Source organism: Tasmannia lanceolata, unplaced genomic scaffold, assembly GCF_043159265.1.
Source record: "Tasmannia lanceolata isolate RefF3 unplaced genomic scaffold, GAP_Taslan_0.1 ptg000013l, whole genome shotgun sequence".
In the NCBI taxonomy this organism is placed as follows: Eukaryota; Viridiplantae; Streptophyta; class Magnoliopsida; order Canellales; family Winteraceae; genus Tasmannia; species Tasmannia lanceolata.
This window is the reverse complement of record NW_027518690.1, coordinates 18,483,289-18,510,521: the sequence shown is the minus strand read 5'-3', so window position 1 is coordinate 18,510,521 and position 27,233 is coordinate 18,483,289. Positions and strand designations below refer to the sequence as shown.

At 40.0% G+C, this 27,233-nt stretch overlaps 1 protein-coding gene across 1 annotated transcript in view; it reads right to left on the bottom strand.

The window, feature by feature from the left end:
* Nucleotides 1-27,233, bottom strand: part of LOC143889922 (ADP-ribosylation factor GTPase-activating protein AGD3-like) — a 105,407-nt gene that overhangs the window by 31,798 nt on the left and 46,376 nt on the right. Inside the window, exons 7-14 of the mRNA XM_077394324.1 lie at nucleotides 10,776-10,841; nucleotides 10,583-10,630; nucleotides 10,367-10,462; nucleotides 10,229-10,270; nucleotides 7,649-7,864; nucleotides 6,942-7,073; nucleotides 6,565-6,795; nucleotides 6,266-6,352 (exon numbers count right to left, since the gene is read on the bottom strand). Of these exons, the coding sequence (XP_077250439.1) occupies nucleotides 6,266-6,352; nucleotides 6,565-6,795; nucleotides 6,942-7,073; nucleotides 7,649-7,864; nucleotides 10,229-10,270; nucleotides 10,367-10,462; nucleotides 10,583-10,630; nucleotides 10,776-10,841 (918 nt within the window). The remainder of the gene's footprint in view (nucleotides 1-6,265; nucleotides 6,353-6,564; nucleotides 6,796-6,941; nucleotides 7,074-7,648; nucleotides 7,865-10,228; nucleotides 10,271-10,366; nucleotides 10,463-10,582; nucleotides 10,631-10,775; nucleotides 10,842-27,233) is intronic.

The window sequence follows — 27,233 nt, the reverse complement described above, 5'->3', positions numbered from 1 at the left end:
TTTGGTTGTCCCGATTATTCTCCAGGTCCCTAATAACATTCCTTCTTTCCTCCTCCCAAAGGCGCCGCCGGGTGCGTCTTTCCTTTTCTAGAATTTTGCTGAACATGGGGAGTTCAAGGAGAGATAAATGCAATTCCTTATCACTTGTCGATTCAGAGGAATTAAGGTCGATGCTGGTGTTGCTGGTAGAATTTTTCCTAAGCTGTGCCCAACGCTTCTTTAGCGGGTTGAGTGAAGCCTCACAGGGGGTGGGTGACTCCTTCCTTGCTAACTTTTCATTATTGAGAAGATCATTTAGTAGATCGATATCTTCAGCCACATACGAAAAATCCTGGGTGGCCGGCGAGTTTCCACCCTGAGTCGCTTCCTTTCCTGGCATATCTGGTGCAGTGGTGATGTCGAAATTTCGAAGGAGTTTCTGAGAGTCAACAGCAAGTCTCCTCCTCCTGCAATCCTCTCTCCTAAATATACCTTTAAGTTTTCTTATAAAGACTGAGAGACCACCTCCAGTAGCTAACACCCGTACTTCTGAATTTCTACGGGGTATATTTCCTTTTCCTGTACGTAGGCGCTTCCCCTTTGACCCTTTACTTTCATTATTAAATATGGTCCTTATTTTTAGAGCCTTTTTCTCCTTAGCCGAGTTCAGTATACAACTGTCAGCGACATCTTTACAGAAGGCTTTTCCTTTCTCACCTCGTGCTGCAGCAATTAATGATTTCTGGGTCGATCCAAATCCAGACTGACCCCACCTCCCAAGCACAGGAGCTTTTCTGTCCTCCGACTTTCTAGGCGGGTTGGTGGCGGCAGGGCCAGGCAAGGACTTGGATAATTCAAAATTCAAACAGGGGCCCACCAACAGCTCCCTGGCGCTTTCACAGACCTCAGCATTAGCGTCTGTCACCATTTCTAGTGGATCAGCCATCGTCAGCGAGTGGGCGTAGGAAGCCTACTCAGGGCCCTCACAAGCAGCCAAATTATTCTTACTGTTTGATTCCCCATTACCGACAACGCCAGACTGTTAATACTATCCTCAGAGATCATCTTAACTCCAACAGAGTAAATGCTGGAGTCCACTCTTAGGTTGATGGATGAGGGGATAGATTTCCAAAGGGGAGTTATGACCAAGGCTGAAGCGAATGTCATACAGTGGTCATGATCACCAAAGAGCTGAGTCTGGACCATCTGGTCCAGGTGTTGCCCAAGGAACTCCACAGTTGATGTTGACCATGCATGAAGAGGGATATCATAAAATCTTATCATAATGGTTCTAGCAATCGTGTTATATGCCGAAAACCACATCTGAAGGGAGGAGAGGTACCCCCCAATGCATCACCTCCACGCCTAAGAATGGCAGTCGCATGTGATTCTGACTCAAAACAAAACAGAATGTCCGCTGAGTTAATGGAGTAAGGCTTTTGCAATTCCAAAAGGCCCCAACATCGTTTAGCCCACTCTCAAACGTCCTCCAGCAGCCAAGATCCAGTTTTCAAACTCCTAATGAGGCAGCTCTTTAAGCTCTTCTTTCTTTCCTCCACCAAGGTAATCGGGATCTCAAGGGCCAAGGGGTCAGCAAGTACATCAGCCTGAGAGGGACTAACTTTAGGCCTCCAGACCATGGCTGAGGCCATTTTGGTCTTAGGCTTTGAGCATTTTCTGCAGACGTTACGCGATTCGAAGTTTTTGTATTGACATTTCGAACACATCCAATCACTACCATTAGAGGCCAATCAATGGTTAAATTCAGTGGCTCTACGGCCATGGATTCTTCTGGCCCCGAACTCCAATCGTCTCGCTCTAGTGTCCTTGTCATCAATACTTCCCAAGGATCCCAAATGGGAGCTGGGAGGAGCACACTGAGACCTAACCAGGTTGCCACCTTGCCTGTACAAACTTAGAGTCCTCCGGCAGCAAATATTAAGGATCCCCAAGGATTCAAAAACTTCCAGAGCATGATACCCTGTTTCAAGGAAATTTTGGAAGTGATCCACTGTATGGTCGAGGTTAAATCCACACGAGCAGATAAGAGAATCCACCGGAAAGCCCAAGACGGCGGCCACGGGAGGAAGAGTTGAACGGCTTCTGAAAACGTCCCTAATAATCATCTCGCCTCTATAATGATCTTCCTTGTTCTGTATGGATTTTCAATACTTAGAATAGGAATGGACCGATATCCTAGTTATAATTTTGTACAAGTTTTATTCCTGTTTGTTAACCGAAAATTTGTATGTCAAATGCTTTCGAATGTAATTAGAATTTTACTTGAAAAGTGCCGAATTGTTTATTGTTTTTCTATCACATAAAAGGATTTGGAAGAAGGTAGAAATACCAAGAAATTATTAAAAGAGGAAACAGGGAAGGGTGATGGTAGGCCATAGAATCATCCCCGGAATTAAGAAAAAGATAATTAAGATATATACAACTTGAGAAAACTGAGCAACCCCTTGTTGATGACGGAATCATATAGACACTATGAGTCCCTAGGCGGTATGATCTATCGGAATAAGATCACGCAGAGGCAACAAGCTAGATGGGAGCCGAAGCGCCTTGGGAAAAAAAATTTGTAACCATTAATAATTGAAATAGTTGACTTTCGCTTGTGTTATTTTTGTGCCAGATGAACTTGATTTTGTTTCCTTCGAGTTTAGCTTCTTTTATTTAAATTGCGGAAACTTTATACAAATTATGTGTTATAGTATAATTGTACTTGTTCAACCTGTTTTATTGTTCAATTGCTAGATATTCATCTTGAATTGTTGTTCGTTATTGAATTTTTATACATGCCTTGTTTTTTATCGACATGCTATTTTAATCCATATTTTTCCACCAAGGTTAGAGGACTTGAACGTAGGAGCGTTTGCAAAGGATGATATTTAGAAGCATAGGAGAAGCCATGAGGCGAATAAAGTAGAGGAGACGATGCTATTCGTCGATTCTATTGGGTTTTTAGTTTTTTCTTTTGAGTTTGAGCATGGTTAAATATTTGGGACATTTAGTAGACAAATTCTATTTGGGTCATTTATGTTAAGTTGATTGTAGTTGAACTTGTAGTTTTATTGGAATAAGATTCATGGTCGACTTCAGTATTCATGTAGTGGGTTTTAAGTGTTTTAAAAAAAAATTGTGGTTTTTTTAGCAGGTTCTTTGCTCGTAGCGACCCAATTTCGGAATTGGGTCATTACATGGACATGGACACGAGTGTCGCGTGTCGACACAGACATGTCGGACATGGCAAACCCCCAAAATCTAGAAACGGGGACACGGCTAAAATACAAAGTATATATAATCATAATTTATAGATACGTATTCATGTGTTGAGTTTCGACACGGATATAAGTTGTGTCATGGCAACATCTAAAAAACTAGAAAGGGTGACACATACATAGATATAAAAAAACTGATCACTATCATAATTTGTAAAAATATAAATATGATATGCATTTAACAAACTAATATATCTTAAAATTAATCAACTATAATCTAAAGCAAATGAGATAATCAAATAATAATGTAGTCATCAATTTAATTTAGTTCTCTTTCGTCCCCAATATACAACGAAAAAGGGAGACCAATATGATACAATGAATATAGTATTGGAATAAGAGTTTGTTTAGGGTTTTAAGTTTATGGGAGGAGATATAGCAGCAAATATTAGTTAAAGAGGAGCTAAAAGATGAGTTTCTAATAAAAGAAGGCTTAATAATAAAAGAGGTGTGCTTTATCCAAAAAATGAGGGCGGTTGAGGGAGGTGGATCATTGGAAGATTGGCAATGCTTGTATTGCCACTACAATAATTTTGGATGAAGGAAAAGATGCAAAAGATGCACGCTACCTAGAGCGAATCTGTCCCCCTCTCCAATCATACCCCAGAGAGGGGGGGGGTTGCCCGCTTGGGGGGAGGAGATCCTATGGCAATCTCGGGTTTGCCTCTGACAACAGACAAAATTGGTTCTGCTCTTCCTGTCAATACCTTAATCTCAGGTGGCGAAAGAAATGCCGCTGGTGTCATCAGGCCAGAACATTCCTACAGGCTACAGTGGGTTCCTCGTTCTAGTTCCTTTATGGAGGCTTCCAATAGTGGTGTGAATGACCCTTCGCCCGATTCGGGTAAAATATCCCGTCACAACAATTCAGGGTTTTCATCTTTATCTATCTCGGGCAAGGAAGTGGAGAATCGTATGGGCTCACTAAGATCTTGCTTGGTAGGGAAAAAGAAGAACCCTAACGAATCCTTGCAGGAGCTCTAGAATTGGGCTCAAGTGTCCTGGGATATCCCATCTTTACATTGCCCCTTTATATTATTGGCGTCAATGATATTCTCTTTATGTTTGAGTCTAAATCTCAAGCCTTACAGATTCTTGCTAAGGGATCTGAGGCCCTGGACAATCATTTGCTCTCCCTCTCACTATGAAAGAATTCATTCAGGGAGGAGGTTTTTTGGGTTCATGTTTTCGGCATCCCGTTGAACGCCTGGGTTGTTTCAACGGTGGAGGTGCTAGGGGGTCTCTTTGGTAAGGTTGTAGAAATCAAAATGGAAGGTAACCATCAGAATTGCATGAGTTATGTTTCGGCCAAAATCGTAGCCTCCCGTTGGCATTTCTTTCGCTCCTGTGTTAAGCTCAAAGTCTCAGATCAGATCTACACCGTTGGGATTGAGCTTTCGAAGGCGATCCCTGATTCAGTTTTCCCTGGATTGGACTCTTGTCAACCGGAAGAACATTCTCTGGTGATCGGGGATCCATTGTCCGGCGAGCCGTTGAACCCTGTAGGGATTTCAAATTTCAAATCTTCAGGGCGGCACTCCCAAGAAAGGCCTTTTCGTTCGCCCCGAAAATCCAATGGTTTGTCCTATGATACCTAAGCCTAGAACTATCCCTAGGCGGAGAGTTGACTGCTTGGACACGATTACCAAGTCAGCTGGCCAGCACCCAAAAGTCAGGAAAATGTTTGGCTATCGAGCCACTGCTGGTGTTTATGATGGATCAAAGTCGGCGGTCAAGTGGCCTCATTCTCATCACAACAAAATGATGAAAATACTGGAGAACACCTTGGCCTTGAATCCGGGATCAAAGAAGAATAGATTACTCAAGATCCTAAAATCTTCTCCAAATTGGGAAGGATTGATTAACTTTGTATTCCCGAATTGGACATAATCCCTAGAGCAGGATAGGGGTTTTGGGCAGAGGAGTGGATATATTTCTTCTTTTCTTATTCTGGTTAGAAGCGGGGAGGGCAGGGAAACGTCATATCTCCTCTCGATGTATCTGCTTCAAATTTCAACCTTGGGTTAAGGATAGGATCCTCATGGCGATGACATAACTTATACTATAATTTTTGTAAGGTTTTAAGGGCTTCCTTTATTTCCAAGAAAGTAAAGATGGACGATCAAGACCCTTTGCATCAGGAATCATCTTCTTGTCCAGAGGGCCGAAAGAGGAATCTATTCATGGAAATCATGGTGCTGAAATCAATTCTTCACAAGGTAAGAAGAATGCCTTATAATGAAGAATTAGCCTCCACCAACGCCTTTCATGATATCTCTGGAGATTCGCCAGATGATAGGAGGCGACGGAGTAGATTATGGGAAGTCTAGAGGGAGGTGGCCATCTCTTCCCTAGAGGGAGAAATTGAGACTCGATCATCCCCTGGCTTCTTGGAAAGAAACCCGGAAGCAGTTGGCATGGTTTGCCGTCTTTCCTCCTCCAAAGCTTCTTGGATGAACTCCGGAACTGCTCTTATTAAATGGTCTCGGTGGGTGTGGATGAATTCATGTTTTTGGGGTTTATGGAGGAAGACGATGGATAAAAAGATGCAAGATTGCAAGACAGGGTGTTTTTGGTATAGTTGGGGCAAACCCCTTTTTGTGAGGATTGAAAGCAGTGTATCTTCTCTTTCACCTTTCTGGCCAGGGTATTCCATGGCCTTCCTTTTTTATGCTATGTATTGCTAGGGGGACCCCTGGTCCCCATTGTAATTCTTATAGTATCAATGAAAATTTGTCATCTTTCAAAAAAAATAAAAGAGGTAAAAACAATATTCACTAATAAAACTGAATGTCACACTTGACATGGTACAAAAACATGTCCACACACGCACATTAAGTGTTCTTAACACTTCTAGAAATACCTTTAAAAGTGTCCAAAGGAGTGTCGACACGTGCGGATACACGACCATGGCAGGAAACGTGTGTCGGCAATAAATTCAAAGTGTCGGCTAAATCATAGGCTAATGGACATATTGGGATCCAAACATTCATAATACTAACCTGTTCAGGTGACTGTGAACTCAACAATGAAGCGATAACTCCAGTTATCTTCTCAATCCAATCCATCTGATCCATGGCACTCTCCGCCTGTCCCCACAACCACCGCGTAAATAGTTAGAAAGGAGTTGACCACCACCACCATATATCATAATCTAAGCACAGAAAACAGACATAAAACACCACATAGACAAACTCGCAATAAACTATTTTGAGGGGATGTGGTACAATGAATTGAGAAAGGTATGGAAAACAAATAGTATCTGAACTTACTGAGTTAATGCTGACCTCTAAAAGTGTACCTGCAAAGTGTAGTTCTTTGATGGTGATATAATCCGGAAGCAGAACCGCAAATCTGATTGGTCTGCATCAACTTTTATTGTTGATGTCAAAAGGTTCACGGTATGATGAGCAACAGACTTCTCATCGTGTACGCCGCCATGATAATGAGATGAAAGCCACCGGCTCAGCAGCCCAGAACCAACTTCCGAGGAATTATGACCCTTCAAGCTGGAATGATGGTTTACACCTCCCTAAAAGAATAAACACATTGTTAATAGTAAACAGAAAAATGTTAGGGCAGGCACAATCGAAAGATATCTGGATGCCCTCTGAAACAAAAGCAAAATTATAAGCAATATGGACCGCAAGTAGCTTTTCCTGTTTAAGAATGACTTACCGAGGGTCTGTTCCACTGCTTGCGATAGTAGTACAACATTCCACGGCTGTCGAGAACAAAAAACCTTCTCTTCCAGTCACCTCTCAAGTTTGAGGAACGCTTTGAGAGATAACCTTGTCGAATTGTTTGAACCTAAAATATCGTACACTACCTCAGTTAAAGAAAATGGATCATTCAGAAATAAATTGATAATTTCTGAACCAGCTCCTTAGCTATGTCACAAAAATGGCGAGAAAATGAAAATATCTCAAAAAATAGAGAGAATTTGATTAAATGATAAAAATATGAATTTATCATGATATTTTCAATTTCTCACAAGATTTAAATTTCTCGTAAAGATATCGCAATTTTATCACGAATTATCACGATAAATTCGCAACTTGACTTTTAAAAAAAAATTCTCCATCTTCTCCTTCACTATAAGATCGTGATTTTGAGAACCAAATCTCAAACATCCAAAAACCTTCGATCTAAGCCTAATTCCGGGTTAAAATATTTTATAATTAGATAATTTTATTTTTACCGTTTTTCCCAATATAAACCTTAAAAAAATAAAAATAAATAAAATAACCCTAGATTTTCCCTTGCCGAGAAATTCCCGAGAATAATACTTCTGGCATAGCTCCTAAGGCAATAGAGTGTACTCTCAAGAATGACCGGCATGGAGTACTAATTGTTCAAGAAAAATCGTGTCATATGCAAGTTACCTTTCCCTTTGAAGCTGATTGCATTACTGCGTCTATCATTTTATGTGAACTTCTTCCAATGGCTTGTATACCATCACCATTGGGAGAACCATGCGCACCATTTGAAGACCAACGACTTTCTCGATCTATCTGCCTTTTGAACTCTTGCATCCGTTCTGTAAGAGCTGCCTGCTCATAGTTGGACCTTTCTCTTGACTGCTGTGCGTAAGTCAGAACCTTCAAAATGACAAGCGCTCCTCAATTTTACTAGTTACCAATCTTGAAGGAAAGATTACCCAAAGCAAATTGTTTCTAACAAAATAAAGAACTTGTTTACAGCATATGCAAACAGGCAGTGTGAAAATATTGTGAGGTGGAAGTCCAACATAAAACATAATACTCAACTCAACAAAGCCTTTGTCCCAAACTAGTTGGGGTCGGCATAAAACATAATACTAATGGATTAAAAAAAAAAACCATAATACTGACTTCTGAAATTTTTTGCATTTCACCTGATTTTACTTAAATAAAATTATGCAAGTATACACTTGCATTTCACCTGATAAAAAAAATCCAAGTTATACTTGCATAATTGTATTTAAGTAAAATAAGGTGAAATGCAAAAAATTTCAGAAGTCAGTGTGCAAAGAGCATAAATATGTCTTACATTACACGGCAAGTAATTCATGGTGCCAAACCCATTCAAAATAAACTTTGGTGGAAATAGCGATGCAATGGGATTCTCCACGGCACATTTTAGCATCGTAGAACTAGGCAAGGTTTCAAATTTCGGTTTTGGATTCGGTTTCGATCGGCACAAAAACGGAAAATTTCAGTTTCGAGTGGAAATATAGGTGGAAATCTTGTAAGAAGATAGAAATGTATGGAAACATATGCAGATGATGAAATTTTATGATGAAACTTCGGAAAAAGCTAGAATAAGCACGAATACATACTTAGAAACCATAACTTAAGCAAGAAAGACATCCATAATGGCTTAATCACCCCTTGTATTTTCTTTTCTCTTTTTCTCTCTTGTACTTTGGATTGACTGTCTCGGTCTTCCCTTCTTTTAATGAATTGTTAGCTTTCAAAAAAAAATGTAATGAAGTATAAGAAAGTACAAGTACCAGTTAACCCTACAAGGACCCTAGCTCTATGTCAATACCACATCAAATTACGAGGTGTTAATGGTCTATGCCGATTTGACATCACATGCATTAGATATTGTTACTTTGTTGTGCAGTCCAATGATGCTGCCTATGAAATGCCATTCTCTACATTAATGAAATGAGAAGTAACATGACTTGCAAAAAAAAAACATTTCCCATTTAAGTGCTTAGTCAGATACTAATCATTTGTATGATGCCTAGGTTTTGAAATTTGAAATTCATGTGACACTTCGCATTGAAATGAAAAGTAGGCACACATTCGATTCAACTATGATGGGCCCACAAAGCATGTTGACAAAAATAAAAAATCTCAAATGTTTCTCTGCCTTTGCAATTGGTATTAGCGTCACTACTTGCATCGTTTACATTCGAATGACAATTTATATATTAAATGCAATAAATCAAAGGAAGATGACGACCACGATGGCGACGATGAGTTTCAGCCTGAAACTTTCAAGCGTGTTATTTCATTTTTTATTTATTTATAGAAGATTAGGGTATGATTTTTTTGCTTTAAGAAAAAACAGTGTTATACGTTGTAAATCAGAACATCTTTTCATTTTTTTGTCGTTTCAAACATTTCGGTCGAATATCAGTCAAAATTTCTAAATTTCGACTGAAATTTCTAAATTTCAACCGAAATAACGAAGTGAAACAAATCCATATAGGTTTCGTTTTGGTGAGGATGGAAAAGGAAACATTTCAGTCATTTCGTGTTGGTTTCGATGGAAATTTAAAACCATGGCACTAGATGGTTTGCATGTATGTGATTTCAAGATTCGTGACTGAAGGATGGGTTGGCACCACGGTTGCTGTGGCATGTGTTGGAGATTCAGCACCTAATGAGCATAATGATCCTAACATCCTACGGTATTCCTCATATTAGAGCAGAGGATGCATCTATGGTTGACGAGGCAGCACTGATTTTGCTAACAATCATCACCTTGTTTCTCTCTGTACAAAGGAGATGCTCTCATTAAATTCCACACGTCAGATAAGGCAATAGCTCACTAAATTCAATAGATACATGACTAAGAATATTAATACATCTAAAATGGTGGTTGCAACTCTTCTTGCAGTCTGCATTAGGGAAGAAGTTAGCACCTTTTGCACTTCTGAAACAAAAGTAACATATAGTTGGATATTCTAAAGCTCTACTGATTGTTTCTACCAGATCACAAATACATAAAAAAAGATATATTCTAACATTAAAAATTTCAGAACAAGTGTAGTAAAGTACGAAGTTCATCCACATGGATGTTGGCATCGTACAATTAAAATGTAACTACAGCACTATTTTTCTTTCTTATTGGGATATTATAGTAGTATGTTAAGCCCACTTATCCCAGGAAAGAAACAACCGCTATATACCCATCTTAATGCTTAAATTAAACGAGGAAATTGAGCCACATTAACGCTATAGGCAAACCTGGTTGATGTAGGGCTCCATCTGATGCAATAGCTCATAACCCTGCAGAAAGGAGCAAGGTAGAAAGTTTAAGATCAAATTAGTCTCAACAAAGTGAATTGACAATTGACGGGAAGAAAAAGCAGTCATATGACATACTTGTTTGAAATAACGGAGATGAGCATCCATCGTCCCACTAACAGCCTCCAAAAATTCAAATCTCTTCTTTGCCTCAACATTAGAAAGAGCTGTAACCTAGACAGAGTAAAAAATGCCAACTTAACAGAATCAGGACACAGGTTTATCAAGTGGCCATATATAGGAGCAACGCTCATTTCTTTGCATGAACTGATTAGAGCACACAATTGTAAATACCAGAATGAAGCGAGCCTGCTCAAAAGAAGACCTTGCATTGTGAAGCTCCTGGAATGTGTCTATAACTAAATTAAAATTTCTTTCTAAATGAATAAAAGATATGGGCATTTGAAACTGCCAAAAAAAAAATTCAGATCATTTTATTCAACTCAACAAAAATAATACGTCCAGTTGAAGACAAACTATTGAATACCTCCTCTAAAACAGCGACTACATCCATCTTTGTGCCTTTCCGCAGAGACAAGAACTTCTCGCGAGCCTGTTACACAAAATTGATGAAGAGTAAGGTCAGGTTCAAAATGATATACTCTCATACGTAGTAGCTTTCACAACGTAATTCATTTAAATCACCCTTCCAATTATTCCAAGCTCCCAGATTCTTCAGGGAACAAACTTCATCAGTTTACAAATGAACAACTTAATCCTGATTTATGAATAACGGCTGGGAGATTCCGAAATTTCAAGGAAGAGTCTTTTTTTTCTAGTAGGTCAGGTAATGTTAGAAACCAAAATCATAATGCCTCTATGTCTAGAAAACAATCTAGACACGATCAGGCCAAGATAATAGTCATCAATATATAAATATATATATATATATATATATATATATATATATATATATTTTATATATGAGAAAAGGGTTCTTGCGCTCGAGTGCTGGAAACAGGGGGGGGGGGGGGGGGGGGGGGGGGGGGGATGGGATCCTAAGCATTCTTTTGACGGGTACCAAAAATCAGCTCCATTGGACCATCTTAGGGTGTCCATTTGGGGGGGGGATGGACAGATACTGTTTGTCCACAAATCTGCCCATTTTTCACCCCACAAATGGACACCCTATGGTGATCCAATGGAGCTGATTTTTGGTGGACACCCTATGGTGATCCAATGGAGCTGATTTTTGGTGGACACCCTATCCATGAAAGGGCCCATCAAATGAATGCTTTGGATCCCCCCCACCCACCCAATGTGGCCCACCCCTGTTTCTGTGCTCAAGCGCAGATAAGCTTATCTGCGCTCGAGCGCAGGAACCTCTCTCTCTCTCTCTCTCTCTCTCTCTCTCTCTCTCTCTCTCTCTCTCTCTCTCTCTCTCTCTCTATATATATATATATATATATATATATATATATATATATATACATATACTATATAGCATAAGAGAAAATGAAGAATTTTTTCCAATTTTCTGTAAACTCTGTCAATTTAACACGTCGTACTTTAACATTTTTACCATTTAACCCTTCGTTGCTTTATTTAACTATGCGTATATGCGAGGGTAAAATTGTTCCTCCCAAATTTATAGATTTTTTTGAGATCGATTTTTTAGCCCATGCTCGACTTAACCAAACATGTGTCCCCTTAGCTGATATCTATGTATGCCTATACAGGTAGCTTTCCACGTCTCCCTTCTCTCCCCTCTACATCTCTATCCTCTATCCATAAAAGGACAAACTTTTTGGGAATTTTTTTCGTTCTGTCTCTTCTTTCTTTCTTCTCTACTCTATATAGCGCCCCTACCAGAAATTTCGCCCAAAAATCCCTCCCAGAAATCCATTCCTTTTTTATGTATGTGGGTTTTGGGTTCTGAAGTCTTAGTGGCTTGGGTTTAGTGATGATTGAGGGTTTTTGGACCTAGCATGGTTCATTTTTTTTGTCTCTGCTTTTGGAGAGGGTTGAATCTTTTTTTTCGGTAGATTCTTCACAATTCTTAATTTACAACCTGGGTTCTGTTTTTTTTCTTGCATTTCATTCTTATTACCCTGACTTCATCTATTCTCACATCAGAAATTGAGTTTGCCTTTCTTGTGTTTTGATCTAAACCCACCTTTGCTTTATTGTTTCCCCTTAGAACCCTATGTTTTCTGTTCAAATATGGTGTATGTAACTTCTGTCTTGAGAGGTGACTACAAACCAGAGTGATGACACTTCACCCTTATTTTTCTGTTTTGGGTTATATTCCCACAACAATCTGATCAACGACTTCGGCCAGATGTCCGATTGAAAAGCTAAGAAGAAAATGTCAAACACGAGGGGTTCTAAACTCCACTCCTTATAGGTGTATATCAACCGTTTGGCGAAATGACAAAATGAAAAAGCCAAGTCCAAATTTGGTTTAACATTAGCTCAGAGGTCTAGAATGAGGCAGTGAGTCGTCTTCGAATGTGGGAAGCGATAGAGATTTGAATGACAATTCAGCGGGCCTCTGAAGACAGAGATTTGATTCCCCGTGCCATTTTTTAGCTAATTTTTCCTGCTTTTTTTATTTTAGATGGTTATGTGATAGTATTTCTCTACGGGAAGTGATATTTACGCCCCTTTTCATCACCAGGGACACCCAGCGTCAGTGTCTCAATGGCAAAAAGGGGGCTCATGTACTTTATGTCAGAAAAATCCAGAGGCTTTGATTGCAAAGTACACTGGCAAATGGGTGTCCCTAGTGATAAAAGGGCATAAATATCATTTCCCTTCTCTACCTGCTTCATCTTTATCGTCTCTGTTATATCAACATGTTCTTAGCGCGAGCAATTTGTGTAGTTAAGGCGGGCCTTTTATGTCATTTTTTATGTCATTTGCTTCATTTTTTAGCTGAAATTTCATTATATTGGATATTTGAGCCACTTATGCAAAAAAATAAACTAGAGATCTAATGTCTTGATTAACCAATGGTCTAGCTTAAAGGTTATTGTAACAGAAAACATGGTAGTAGCTTTACCTTTGAGAATACTGAACATACTGTAAATTCTTGCCTTTCTCTTTAGTTTTAATTCACCAATTCCTCTGTCCCACATTTGGTTATTAATTTCCCATATTATAAACATCATAAAAGAGTCCTTATATTTCGTATATGGTTTTCGAACATTGTAGATCTGTTGAATAGCAGATGTTGGAATTAATGCACACTATTATAGAAAGTTGTTTGTTTTGATCCCCGGTGACATTTTCTTGAATAGATTAAACATAATTTTACACAACTCTCCTCTTTTGATAAATTATATATGGTTAAGGACACTAAATTTTTCCTGCTTGAAATCATCTGAATATTTTAAACCCTCTTCCATATATTCAAGTGTATTCTTCCTTTTTCTTCTTTTGTTCTATTAGTTTTGATGTATTGGTATTTGACAATATTTGTTTCTTTGTATTTTTAGTCTTTCAGTTTTAATTTATAAGAACTAATAGTCATTTTTTCATGTTTTTAGGGACTATATGAGTTTCCAAGTACATCTTTTTACGAATGCATGTCGTTATTTTTAAACAGCTTTAGTGGCATATTTCAAAACCCCTTTCGCTTCTCAATATGGAACCCTCTTTTTCCCGTCTCCTATTTCTACAGCGAAAGAAAAACAAAACCCCTTTACAATATTTCGGTAGAGGCGTCCATATTTTTTCCCAGAATTAGAGTACTAGGTCAAGTGGGAAGGGGGTTTACTAACCTCTAACGGTGATGACTCTGAGAATGGAAAAAAGTGGGAAGAGGCTTTTGCTAACCTCTAAGGGTGATGACGTTTCGCGGAATGTTGTTTACCATGTAGCAAATGTGGTTGCAAGTATGATAACTTTTTTTCCATTTTTTCTTTTTATTGTGTTTTTCAGTTTGCAGTTCACTGTTCTATTGAGTTGTAATTAGCTTTTTAATTCTTTTCTTCTAATGGGGTTCACTGGATTGTCTTTTTCATTTAGCAAAATTATCTATTTGTTTTTTTTTCTATTGATTTTATTGGTTGTTTGAGTTGTTTAATTAGATTTTTTCCTGTTTATTTGCCCACTGCCCCTCCCTCCTGGAAATATCAACAACCAATAGTGTAGTGTGATTTGCTTACCGAGTGTATTTCCGAGATCAGTTCCCTCAAGCAAATATCAACAACCAATAGTGTAATGTGATTTGCTTACCGAGTGGATTTCCGAGATCAATTAATTATGAAATTCGTACCTCGATAATATGAATTCATGAATTGAACAGTTTTGCTCATTCAATCCTTTGCAATCCCACTGATCACCAAATTGGTTGTGTTGCTGAATTAGCAGCCCTAGAGTGAGCCTCTTCCAGTAATATCAGCTCTTACCATCACAACCATACATAATTATATTTGATTCTCTTTCAACGAATAGATGTAGAGCCATTAGGCCAACAATTTTCTAACTTTTATGAGTGGCATTGCTTTGTCATTTGGAAATTTGGAAATTTGGAAATTAGTGATTACAATTATTTGGTAACTGTATGCTGTTTTATAGTTGATAATTTCCCATCGGGTGTTCGATGATATGCCCTTGGAAGCCATCTTAGTTTTCACCAGAGAGTCACTACACTGCAGGTCTGCCTAAATTGTTTCTTTTAATGTTATGTTTACCAAAATTGTTGGTGCTTACATTTTTTCTATAAATGGATTGCCTTTTCTTCAAATTACAATGCTCATTCATTCTTAGAGGAAGTCTAAACTGAAGGGAGCCCTTGCAAAAAAGAGGTGAAAGGGCTCCCCCATTGGCTGCACATCACCATCATGTTTGACTTTTCAGCTGTTATTTATGCATGATGGTGATGTGTAGCCAATAGGAAAGCCCTTTCACCTCTTTTTTGCAAGGGCTCCCTTCAATCTAGAATTCCTCTCATTCCTTATATAAATATTTCGCTAGAAAGTCCCTAGACTACAAGTCTACTTAAATTGTAGATTCTTGGATTTTTACAATAAATGCATTACCTTTTTTTCAATTTATTTTACTGACGTATACTTTCTTATATACTTTAATCTCGAGGCTAATATTGTTTTTTCCTATTTGGTTTGAATTGATTGTTGGTTTCAGTCCTATTTGGATTTGAGGTGGGCGGGTGGATGACAGATACATCGAGGGCAGATGCTGTGCCATAGTCAAGGTATCCCCGCTTGCCCTCCACTATTTTACTAATGATGTTCGCCAATGTCCGAGGATCAATATTCATCCAAACAGCCCACTCTGTCATAAGTTCATACCATGGAATCCCCTTCCAACCAACAGTTTCGTACATCCCATTTAGCAAAGCTCTAATCTCCACTTCATTCAAGCTAGTGATACAAATAGGACCCAAAAATGCCAAAACTACCACTATATCATCTCTAAATACAGCTCTTATACCTGCTGGATCCGAGGTCCCCAATTTACATCCATTAAACTTTAGCTTATCGTATAAGGCAACAACATTTTCGTGCTTCTCCTCACCCTCGCCATCCTACCTTTCAAATTTTCTTTCCATTCCATAAAGAAATCATGCTTTGTTACATACACTCCAAAATCCTTCCAGGCTAAAGACCAACTAATCAACATGTTCTTAAACACAAAAAGGGTTCAACCAAGTGAAAAAACTTTGTCCACAAAAATATATAAATTCCTCTCCTTCCAAGTGCTCCAAATTATCAAAAAGGAATCCATAGACCACAATACACAATCTCTGTCTCCAAGTTGGTGACTAGTCCAAATTTCTACGAAATCACAGAGAGAAAAGGGAAAACCTAAATGACCAAAAACAACACGAGAATAGCACCATGATCTTCTAGCTATTTATAGTGAATGAAAATGTGATTAAACTATAATTACCGGAAGGGAACTGGGTCGGTAGCTCACTACAGAAGCTAAATTGTTCTTGCTTCCAAAATTTAGAGGAAGCGTGCTTCCGTCATGTTTCTAATTAGATGATTTTTTTTTCCTACAATAGCATTTTCCCCCTTTGGAATTGCCAAAGGAGTGTACTTAAACCTGAAACACTCCTTTTAAGTTTACACTAAAGGACTTTAAACATAAAAACTGATCTGATGTGATGTGATTTTTCAAATACTCAACAAAATGAATAAAAATTCAAGCTCGTTAAACTATGAACCCCTACAACTTGTAAGTTGTAACTCTAATCAGTCGTGAAGTCCTCTACAACTACTTGTAACTCTAACCTACACTAACCCATTCTTCCTAACCCACTATAACTCTATCTCTTTCTATTCACTTCTCAGTCACTTCCAATGAGGCTTCTACATACTTCATGTTAACTTCTTATGATGCTTCCCACATGTTTTCTATTTACTTTCTCCATTTGCTTCCTTGCTGTTTTATGCTTCTCGCATTTCTCTTTTTAGACTTCTCGCTTCACTTCTCGCTTCCCGCTTCCATTTCCTGCATCACATCTCGCATTTGCTTCACAATCTGGAAGCTATGGATTAGACTATCCAGCATCCGTAAAAAGACGCACTCGTTCACTAGCATCAGCTTCTTGTTAAATCTATCAAGATTAACTGACTAACCAGAACTTTCCAGATCGATAGTTAAGAATTGTCGACCAAGAGAAGCCATGAACCAAAGAGGAACATGAGATTTCAAATTCCATCCCCAATCCATCCCCTCATAGCGGATGGATGCTCAAGGGTCTTATTCAGTCCTCACAAGGTTATTTTCTTCTCTTTTTATCATGAGCTGTCTTGTGCCTCTGTCAAGGTTTTAAATTTCAGTTTCGGTCATCAAAGAAGTGGAAACATTTTAGTTTCAGTTGAAATCCTGTAAAATAACAAAAACGCATGGAAACATATGCAAATGATAAGATTTTATGATGAAACTTCAGGAAATGCTAGAATAAGCTCAAATAAACATGTAGAAACCATCATGTAAGCAAGATAGATATCCGTAATGATTTAACCATAGTTACCAAGTTGAGAAACAAATTCGGGAAGCTAAACGTGAAACAGAAAAGGTAAACATGGGGGGGAATTAGAGGGAAATGATAAACGAGGAAGTGATAGAAAATCGTATCAGAAAAGTCTTAGAAACACATTGAGAACGATTCAAAAACAATAGAGAAACGTCAAGGTAAATGCATATGAAACACGAGAGACCAACGAGAGAAATATGTAAGAGAAATGCACCTAATATGTTTTTAATTTTATTTTAGTTATCCTTTATCTTATTACGCTAATTTTTTATTTTTTATTTACATAAGTTTTTGTGTGTGTTTGTACATTTGGAATTTTTTTATTTCAAATTTCTAAAAGCTTCTACGCATAAATATTTTAATTTAAATTTTTTAATCATTTTTTTTTAAATTAGAGGCATAGATAGATGAGTTATATATATATATATATATATATATATATATATATATATATATATATATATATAGAGAGAGAGAGAGAGAGAGAGAGAGAGAAAACGGTTCCTACACATATGTGTAGATAAGTTATCTACACTCTCGCTTAAAATACAGTGGGGGCCACATTATTTGGGTGATCCAAACCATTCATTTTTAAGGCCCTCACATAGATAGGGTGTCCACAAAAAATCAGATCCATAGGATCATCCTCACCATTCAAACTGTGGAGGCAAAAAATGGACTAATTTGTGAAGGTTTAAAGACATCCATTTTACCTCCACAAATCGTAGGGTTGGGATGATCCTATGGATCTGATTTTTGTAGACACCCTATCTATGTGAGGGCCTTTAAAATGGATGGCTTGGATCACCCAAACAATGTGGGCCCCCACTGTATTTTAAGCTAGTGTGTAGAGAACTCTCTACACATATGTGTAGGAACCGTTTTCTCATATATATATATATATATATATATATATATATATATATATATATATATATATATATATATATATATATATATATATATATATATATTAATTGCATAGATTATATTTATTATAATTTTTTACTTATTTCAATTTTATTAATATATATACTATTATTTTCCTTTTTAATATTCAAACATTTTCGGTACATTTCCTACACGTTTTATACACATTTCACATATGTTTTTCATGTGTTTATTATACGGTTTTCACATGCTTCTTATAAGTTTCCCATGTGTTTTCCATGCGTTTCAAAAACTTTTCCCCAAAATCTTATGAATGTTTCATAAACGTTTCTGAAACACGTTTTTTAGGAAAAGTGTTTCCCACTCCCCCACAGAGTTTCCAGCAACTATGGGTTTAACAAAATCAAACTCTTATTGACATGAGTTGTTGTGTATGTCTGATACTTTAGTACATACCATATTTCTCATGTAATTCATATAAATATGTATACAAAATACGTACACCACATTTCACATTCAACTCATATGAATATAATCATGTAACACATACTGATATAATATACCACTAATACACTTACAATTTTGGTTTCGGTATGCGTTTCGATTTCGGTATGCATTTCGGTGGGGATGGAAATGGAAACATTTCGGTCGTCTCATGTCGGTTTCGGTGGAAATTTAAAACCATAGCCTCTGCCACATTCCTTGTTATGTGTTTTGGTGACTAGACCTCGATGGGTGATCAAGTAATATGGGATTAGATTGGTTGATACCTAGCATAGATTTGTGGGATCCCATTCAAGAAAATATCGGTTTGTTCATCAATCTTATCCTCCCGCCATGCCTTTTGAGACATGTTTTAGGAGCATTTTGCTCCCATCCCACCCTACCCCGCCTTCTTTTCAAAATACGGAAAAACAAATCAAAGATGCCAACGAGCAACACACGACCTACGTTTCTGGACTATTAGGGGTTGAGGTTCCAAAGGATAGTGAATTTGAAGATGAGGCTAATTATCTTCTATACATCTCAAAATCTAGAATGCGTTATTGAAATCAAGCCACTCATTTTCAACTATGCCCTCTCGCATGCATTGCCAAAAGAGGGCAGTCCTCACCCGAGATTTATTTCTATTCATCATCTTGAGCATTTAGATAACTCCACCTGTGTTTTTCACAGCCTGTCCCAAGCCAGGATAAAGGAGGAGGGTAGGCGTCAAGTTGGCAGCCGGCTGTAAACTTTGCCACTCTTCTATGAAAAAGGCTTAGTTGAGTTGAGTTGAGTATCTTGGGCATTTAGATGTTGAGTTTTCGACCAGTTTGCATCTAATATCTTGGCACTTCTGTCATTTTGAGTCATTTATATGTTGTTTCATAGCTGTTGCTGGTTGGTTTCTGGTTTCTAAAATAAAATTTTACCTGTTCAAAAAAAAAAAAGGTTCAACGTCCATCTTAAACACCCTTTCTGAGCACAAAAGGCTATATTTCAAAGCATGCACATCCATAATATGCACCCCCTATCCATCTAGGGAAACACCAAATAACTCATTATCTTTTTACGTTAGCATTTCTCTCTCCTCAATCATGTTTTATTTTGTCGAGTCAATCGGTCTATTTATTAACCATGGTCAATCCCCCCCAATCATGTTCCACATTTGCCTTCTCTAGAATTCTGTTGATTTGTAAATGGAATGTTGAAAGTAAAAATACCCCGGGTCCCATTACCAGAACACTCTTACTTTACCCTTGTTTCTTGCACATCTTCTTATTCTTCCTTTGTCTAACTCTAATGTACCATGGCTGAAGGCTAGGGATTAGCCCTATGAAAGCACTGCTCGGTAGAAGTACACCATGGTAACCAAAAGCCACTGACATTTGGTAATCAAAATGAATGCAAATTGTGCCATCACTCTAATGTTTCTACAATTCATAACTTGTTAGCTTTTTTTCTTTTAATAGTAAAGTACAATTTAACTATATGCAAAGGGGGATGAGGTGATGCCCTGAGACCACACCAAAAGGAGAAGGGAAGACTCAAACAATAACAAGATTTAAATCTACACAAAGGGGATTTGGTGACACCCTAAGGACACAACGAAAGGAGAAGGGAAGACTCAAACAATAACTTATGGGATCATTTCCAACTTTTTTTTTTGAAAATGGTAGCCATCAATATTAATATAAAGGACCGAAATGGTCAGGATACAACAAGAGAAAGAGAATACAATAGAGAAAAATAATCACAAAAAAGAAAATCATGGCGGGAGAGTCATAGAGTACTAGAGAATCCTTGAAGACTCCATCTCTAGCTAAACTATCCACAACTTGATTAGCAGATCACCGAACATGATTAAACACGACCTCCATGGACCTCACCCAATCAAACATCTCATCAAAGAACCTGCCAAATCTCCAGGGAGGTTTGGTTGAACTTTTTAACCAACTCCAGACCTTGGTAAGCTTTAAGGAACCCGGCGGAGGGGGAAATCTAATCTTGAACCTTTATCTATTTCCTTTCCACACTAACACAAATGTCCCTCCACCTTTCTCGGAGGGGGATCATTTCCATCTTTAAATGTCATTTATTGACCAGACATCTCAATTGACCAGCATCGCCACCAACTGGAATCTTCTTGCACGATAAGATTACATTTTGATATGAAGAATCAAATGGAACTCGATCTAGCTTAGAAGCGAAGAAACATGATGACCGAAATGTTTCCATTTCCATCCCCACCGAAACGAAATCTACATGATTTTCTTTTACGTCATTATTCCCCGAAATCGAAATTCCAGAAATGTGTTCGAAATTCCTAAAATTCGACTGAAATTCGACCAGAATTCCTTATATACGACCGAAATGGTCGGAACGACAAAAAAATGGAAGGATATTATTTGCATTTCATTTTATTTCATTAATGAAGGGAATGATATTTGGTAGGCAACATCATTGAGCTGCACAACAAAGCAACCGTATCTTATGCATGAGATGTCAGATGAGGATGGGACCAATAATACCTTGTAACTCTATGTGGTATTGACATAGAGTTGAGGTCCTTAGAGGGGAGACTGGTCATTGTGCTTTCTTATACTTCTTTACATTGTACTTCTTTATTGACTTGATTGTTCTAGACATGTGTTACAATGCATGTCACTAGGTGTTTGAGGTGATTAAGCTATTATGGATGCTTTTGTTGCTTATGTGATGGTTTCTAAGAATTTATTTGTGCTTATTCTAGCATTTCCCTAAGGTCATCTTAAAATTTCATCACTTGCATATGTTTGTTTTTAAAGATTAGAAAATTTCATCATTTGCATATGTAAAGAAGAGAGTGGAGTAAAGAGGAGAATAGAATGAGAGAAAGAATTGTGAGTTGGAGAGAGCTCCCCCACACTAATGCATTTATATAAAGCGGAATAAGTACAGAGACCAAAATGCCCTTAGGCACATATACAATTCTACACACCCCCTCAAGTTGGAGTGTAGATATCATACATTCCTAGCTTCTTCTTTTCATTTTTTATTTTGAAAATTGACATTTATTATTCCAAAAAGTGCCAAATAAGGGACAAGTTGTCCCCTAAACGGCTACAACAGGATCGCCCCCTACATACAGTAGAAGTAGCTTACATATCGGTTATATGCTACCCATCCCCATTCCCCATTACATTACCCAGTAGCCTACTTGTGTCGAATCCAAGCAAAAGTGCCTTATTTATAGGCCCCACCGAGTCATGATACAGGTCTGCCATGCCACATAGACTTATCCACCTCATTCCAATTGGCGATTTCGATTTTCAAAAATCCTACTTGAAGACCTAGAGTTATTGTGTGCCCCTAACCGTGCACGATAGCCATCTTCACCACCCGATCTCCGGCGGCCTCCACCTCGCACCACCACCAAGCTCTGGCAGACCCCCATTAAATCCGACACGAAATCAGTTTCTTCCACCTACCTCTCCATTGCTATATCCAGCAACCCACGGCTTCCACTGCCTCCACATTCGTCAGCCCACGGGCCTCCCACGGCCTCCATAATCGGCAACCCACAGGCCTCCCACGGCCTCCATAATCGGCAACCCACGGCCTCCCCCAGCCTCTGCGGCCTCACCAGCCTTCCAGCGCCAGCCTCCCAACGGCTTCAAAATCTGGCCTCCGGCCAGAGCCAAAGGTTCTGAGTCGTAGTTTTGGACCGAAACAAGACCTCCTGCAAGATCCAGCCAAATCCAACCTCCTTCCGACGGCCTCCGGCCAGATTCGGACTCCCTGGCTGTATTATGGTTCTCGCGATGGTCTCCCCCGGCCATAACCAGCCTAACAATGGTCTCCCCGATGCCTTTCTGGATCTCCCGACGGCCTACCCGGCCTCCCGACGTCCTTCTTCGGCCAAATCCGGCTCCCGGACCTTTTGGGCCACATTCCTAGCTTGTTAGAAATACCATTTATCTTGGCTTTACTCAAGGGCTTAGTAAATACATCAGCTAGTTGTCCCCTTTTTGGATCCTTTGGCATATGAAATGACAGTCCATCACTATGTGTTTAGTTCGCTCAAGAAAAACTAGATTGGTGGCAATGTGAATAGCAGCCCTATTATCACAATAAAGATGAGCAGGAGATGAGGAAGGAAAGCCGATCTCAGATAGAAGAGAACGCATCCAGATAAGTTCTACGCATGTGTGTGACATGGCGCCATATCCTGCCTCTGCACTTGACTTGGCTACCACGTCTTGTTTCTTACTTTTCCATAACACTAAGTTACCTCCAAAAAAGATACAATATCCTCTGGTAGACCTCCTATCTGCTTGACACCCTGCCCAATCTGCATCGCAAAATCCTTCTAACTTCTAATGCCTGTGCTTCTTGAATAGCAAGCCTCTGCCTGGCGCACTTTTCAAGTAGCAAAGAATCTGAATCACGGCAGTCCAGTGGGAGGTGCTTGGTGCACTCATGAACTGGCTAACCACCCCCACTGCATATGAGATATCTAGGCCAGTAACTGTGAGGTAAATCAGCTTCCCAACTAATCGTCTATATCTGCAAGGGTCATCTAACAAGTCTCCCTCTTCTGGGCGTAACTTTGTATTTAGGTCCATGGAACAGCAGATGGCTTTATACCCATAGAATTAGTCTCATATAACAGATCTAATATGTACTTCCTCTGTGAGAGAGAGAGAGACTGCTACCAAAATAAGCTACCTCAATCCCCAAAAAATATCTCATACGCCCAAGGTCTTTTGTGGAAAATTCTTTTTGAAGGAAGGCATTCAGCCTCTGTATGCCAGTTGTATCACTCCCTGTAATGATAATGTCATCCACAGACTATGAGAAGGACATGCCCAACATCAGATCGCTTACTAAATACTGAGTGGTCACTGTACATTGTGTCATGCCAAATCGCATAATAGCATCACTGAATCTCCAAACCATGCTCTAAGAGATTGTTTAAGCCCATATAAGGATTTGTGCAGTCGCCACATTGAGGAAGACATCTCCCCCTGAGCAACATACCCTGGAAGTTGCTCCATATAGACCTCAATCAAGTCGCCATGCAAAAAGACATTCTTGACATCAAGTTGATACAAGGGCCATCCTCGATTGACAGCGAGGGACATCAATACTCGCACATAAAGGATTTTTGGCCATAGGGAAAAAGTCTCGATGTAGTCAACTCCAAATGACCATGTATAACCCTTGGCAACCAAACGCGCCTTAAGGCGCTCAACGGTCCCATCTCACGGATACTTGACAAAAACCCAACGATAGCCCACTGGCAGAGCACCATGAGGAATGGGAACTAAGGCCCAAGTGTGATTGGCTGAAGAGCGGCCATCTCAAGGTCCATACCAGCACACCAATCGGGATGAGCAAGAGCCTCTGGCACAGACCTGGACAAAGAAATAGACGGCAAGGAAGACACAAAGCTACGAAAACGACGAGTAAGATGATCATAAGAGACAAAGTGAGAAATAGGATGGGCAGTAGACAGGGGACGAGTCCGTGAAGTAATAGGAGAGTCTACAGCCACCTTTGGAGAGGGAAGAAGATGTGCCTGAGATGAAGAGGCTGAGATCTCCAGCTGAGAAGACGATGCCTCGGGAAAAGGGTGTGGAGCAACCGGTCTCTGTCACCGCTGATAGACCAGCAAAGGAGCTGAAGAAGGGACCGAGGGAGCCGGCAAAGGGAAGGAAAAAGGGATAACATTGTCAGGGAGAACAAGAAGATGGAGAGGTACCGAAGGGTCAGAGACAAGGGGACTGTTGTCAGTAGTAGTAAAGAAAGACACTGACTCAAAGAAGGTGACATCGATTGAAACAAATACGCGTCGCAGTCGAGGGCTAGGTACTAGAGTAGCACAGAAAGACACACCGATTCGCCCGATGATCCAATTTATCCGGGCCAGGTGAGAGGTTGTGAACAAAACAGACACATGGGGTGATGGGAAAAGGATCCCCCTGAGGGTGTAGGATGGAGAAAGGAGAAGAGCCACCTAAAATAGAATATGGGAGGCGATTAGCCAAGAAACAAGCTGTAAGGATAGCATCGCTCCAATAGTATTTTGGAACCCACATTTGGAAGAGAAGAGTACGGGGCAACGTCAAGAAGGTATCGTAGTTTCCTCTGAGCTACACCATTTTGCATCTAAGAGGACTGATGGACAATGCCATGGGTGGATTAAAAATAACGAAAGTCGGCTGAAAAGTACTCCCTAGCATTGTCAGTGCGCAAGCATTTAATATTATAACCAAATTGGTTAGTGATCTCAGCATGAAATATGCAAAAGGTATGGAAGACCCGAGAGCAGTCTTTAAATAAAAATAACCAAGTTACACGAGAGAAATCATCCATAAAAATGATAAAATATCGATATCCATAAAGAGACATAGTCCTCAAGGGACCCCATACATCCGAGTGGACCAAATCAAAAGGATGCGAGACTCTACTAGGGACTCTAGAGGGAAAAAACACACAATGGTGTTTACAAAGTTCACAAGACTCGCACTAAAGCGGCTGAAGGCGACACGAAACAATGGATGTCTGCTGAAGGTGCTGGAGAGATGAATGGCCAAGACGACAATGCCACTGATAGGCGTCGACAGAAGTATGCAAAATGGCACATGAAGGGGTGTAGTCAAGATGGTACATGCCACCTTCCGCACGGCCCGAGCCAATCGTCCTCCCAGTCCAGAGATTCTGAAACAAACCATAAGGGAAAAATGTGACATAACAGCTAAGATTTTTAGTAAGCTAGCTAACAGAAAGTAAATTGAAAGGAGAATTAGGAACACAAAGAGCTGAAGAGAAATGAAGGTCAGAACTAGCGGAGAGTACAAACGCTAAAGATGGGAGCAGTGGTCCCATCGGCAAGGGTAATAGAATGAGAAATAAAGCGAACAGGCCGAAATGAGCTAAGGGATGCAGAATTGCCAGTCAAATGATTCGAGGCCCGGAATCAATGATCCAAGAGCTGGAGCTAGTAAGTAGAGAGGTGGACGAACTATCTGGCTGAGCAAAACCTATAGTAGGTGCCCGGCTGCTCAAACAGAGGCTTTGGAACTCTTCATAATCAGCCCAGAAAAGAGTAGAGGTATCACAGGGTGCAGCTGCTGGAATGGTGGAGGATGGCGCGGTATCAACGAGATCAATGACGGTGATGTGCGTTGAACGATGGGGACGGAGCTCGGGATGTAAAGCATAGCACTGATCCACATGGTGCTTAGCGACCTGACTGTGACTGCGATAAGGGAGTCCACGTCCACCAGGGCCATGGCCCCCTCCAATATCTCGGTCACCACCAGGACCTCTACGATCCCTACCGTGGCCATAACGATCACCAATAGCATATGTTGCAAACGCAGAGCTATCGATGGAAGTATCAAGAGAGGAACCGCCTGGGAGGCACCGCTGAGCCCAAGAATACACCTTGGTAAGGGAAGGCAGTGAACCAGAACCAATAATCTGTTGTCGAATGTGTAGAAACTCTGGTCCCAAAGCATGGAGGAAGTGAACCACGCGAGGCAGCTAAAGGAGTGTCGCCACGCTGGAGACATATCCAATCGGAATAAGTAGTACAAATGCAAGTAAGGTTATCTACCCCAGAATAAAGGATGGTGGTATGATCCCAGATGGCCTTGGATGTCGGTAGGCACATCATTGTGCCAGAGATATGAGAGGCCATGCCCTGCCAGAGAAGAGTGTGAATCAAGGCATCATCCTGCTGCCAACGAGCATAAGAGAGATCCATAAAAGATAGAGGATCACTCTTAATGAAATGGAGCTTACTCCTAGCAAGAAGGTAAGTCTCAACCGCCAAATGCCAGTTGAAGTAATTGGACCCGTCAAGTTTTACAGAAGTCATTTGTGGATAAGAGTACTTCACAGACGGAGAATAACTAGAAGGAGTTGTAGGTGCGGGAGCCATGCTGACATGAGGAGCCATGGTAATAGGACGATCCATGGTGACGGGAGGATCCATGAAGACAAAAAGAGAAGAAGGCTCACAGCCACTACAACCGTGATGGACAAAAAAAGAGGAAAGAAAAGGGATTTAATGAGCGGGTCCGAACATCGATCCGCGGCCCCCAAGGAGATACATAACCAAGAAGGGCATAGGGCGATTAACAAGAAAAGGAACTCAGAGCCACGGAGAGAAGATCGAGAGAGAAAGGAAGAAATTTTAGAGACAAGAGTCCCTTGGAGAGAGAAAGAGAGAGGTGGGGGGAGGGAGAGAGATTATGCTTGTAAAGAGCTTAGAGTAGTGAAAATAGGGTTTTGGCGTAGGTTTAGGGTGGTGGGGTGAGAGTGATGGATGCCGCCGGTGAGGGGAGGTTGCCGGAAGAGGAGTGGGGGCTGTTAGGGTGTCGGGTTGAGGGTGGGAGGGGCCGGAAAAGGAGAAGATTGGGTTTGGGTTGGTGGGGAGAGATTTTGGAGGGGTGTACAGAGGGTTAGGGTTGTTGGGTAAGGGTTAGGGTTAGGGTTGCCAGAAAAGAGGAGCGTGGGGGTGGAAGGGATTAGGGTTCAGATTTGTAGGGAGGAGGGAGGCGAGATGAGGTGCGAGAGGTGCGAGTGGAGGGAGAAGAGGCGAGGTGGAGGAAGATGGGGCGA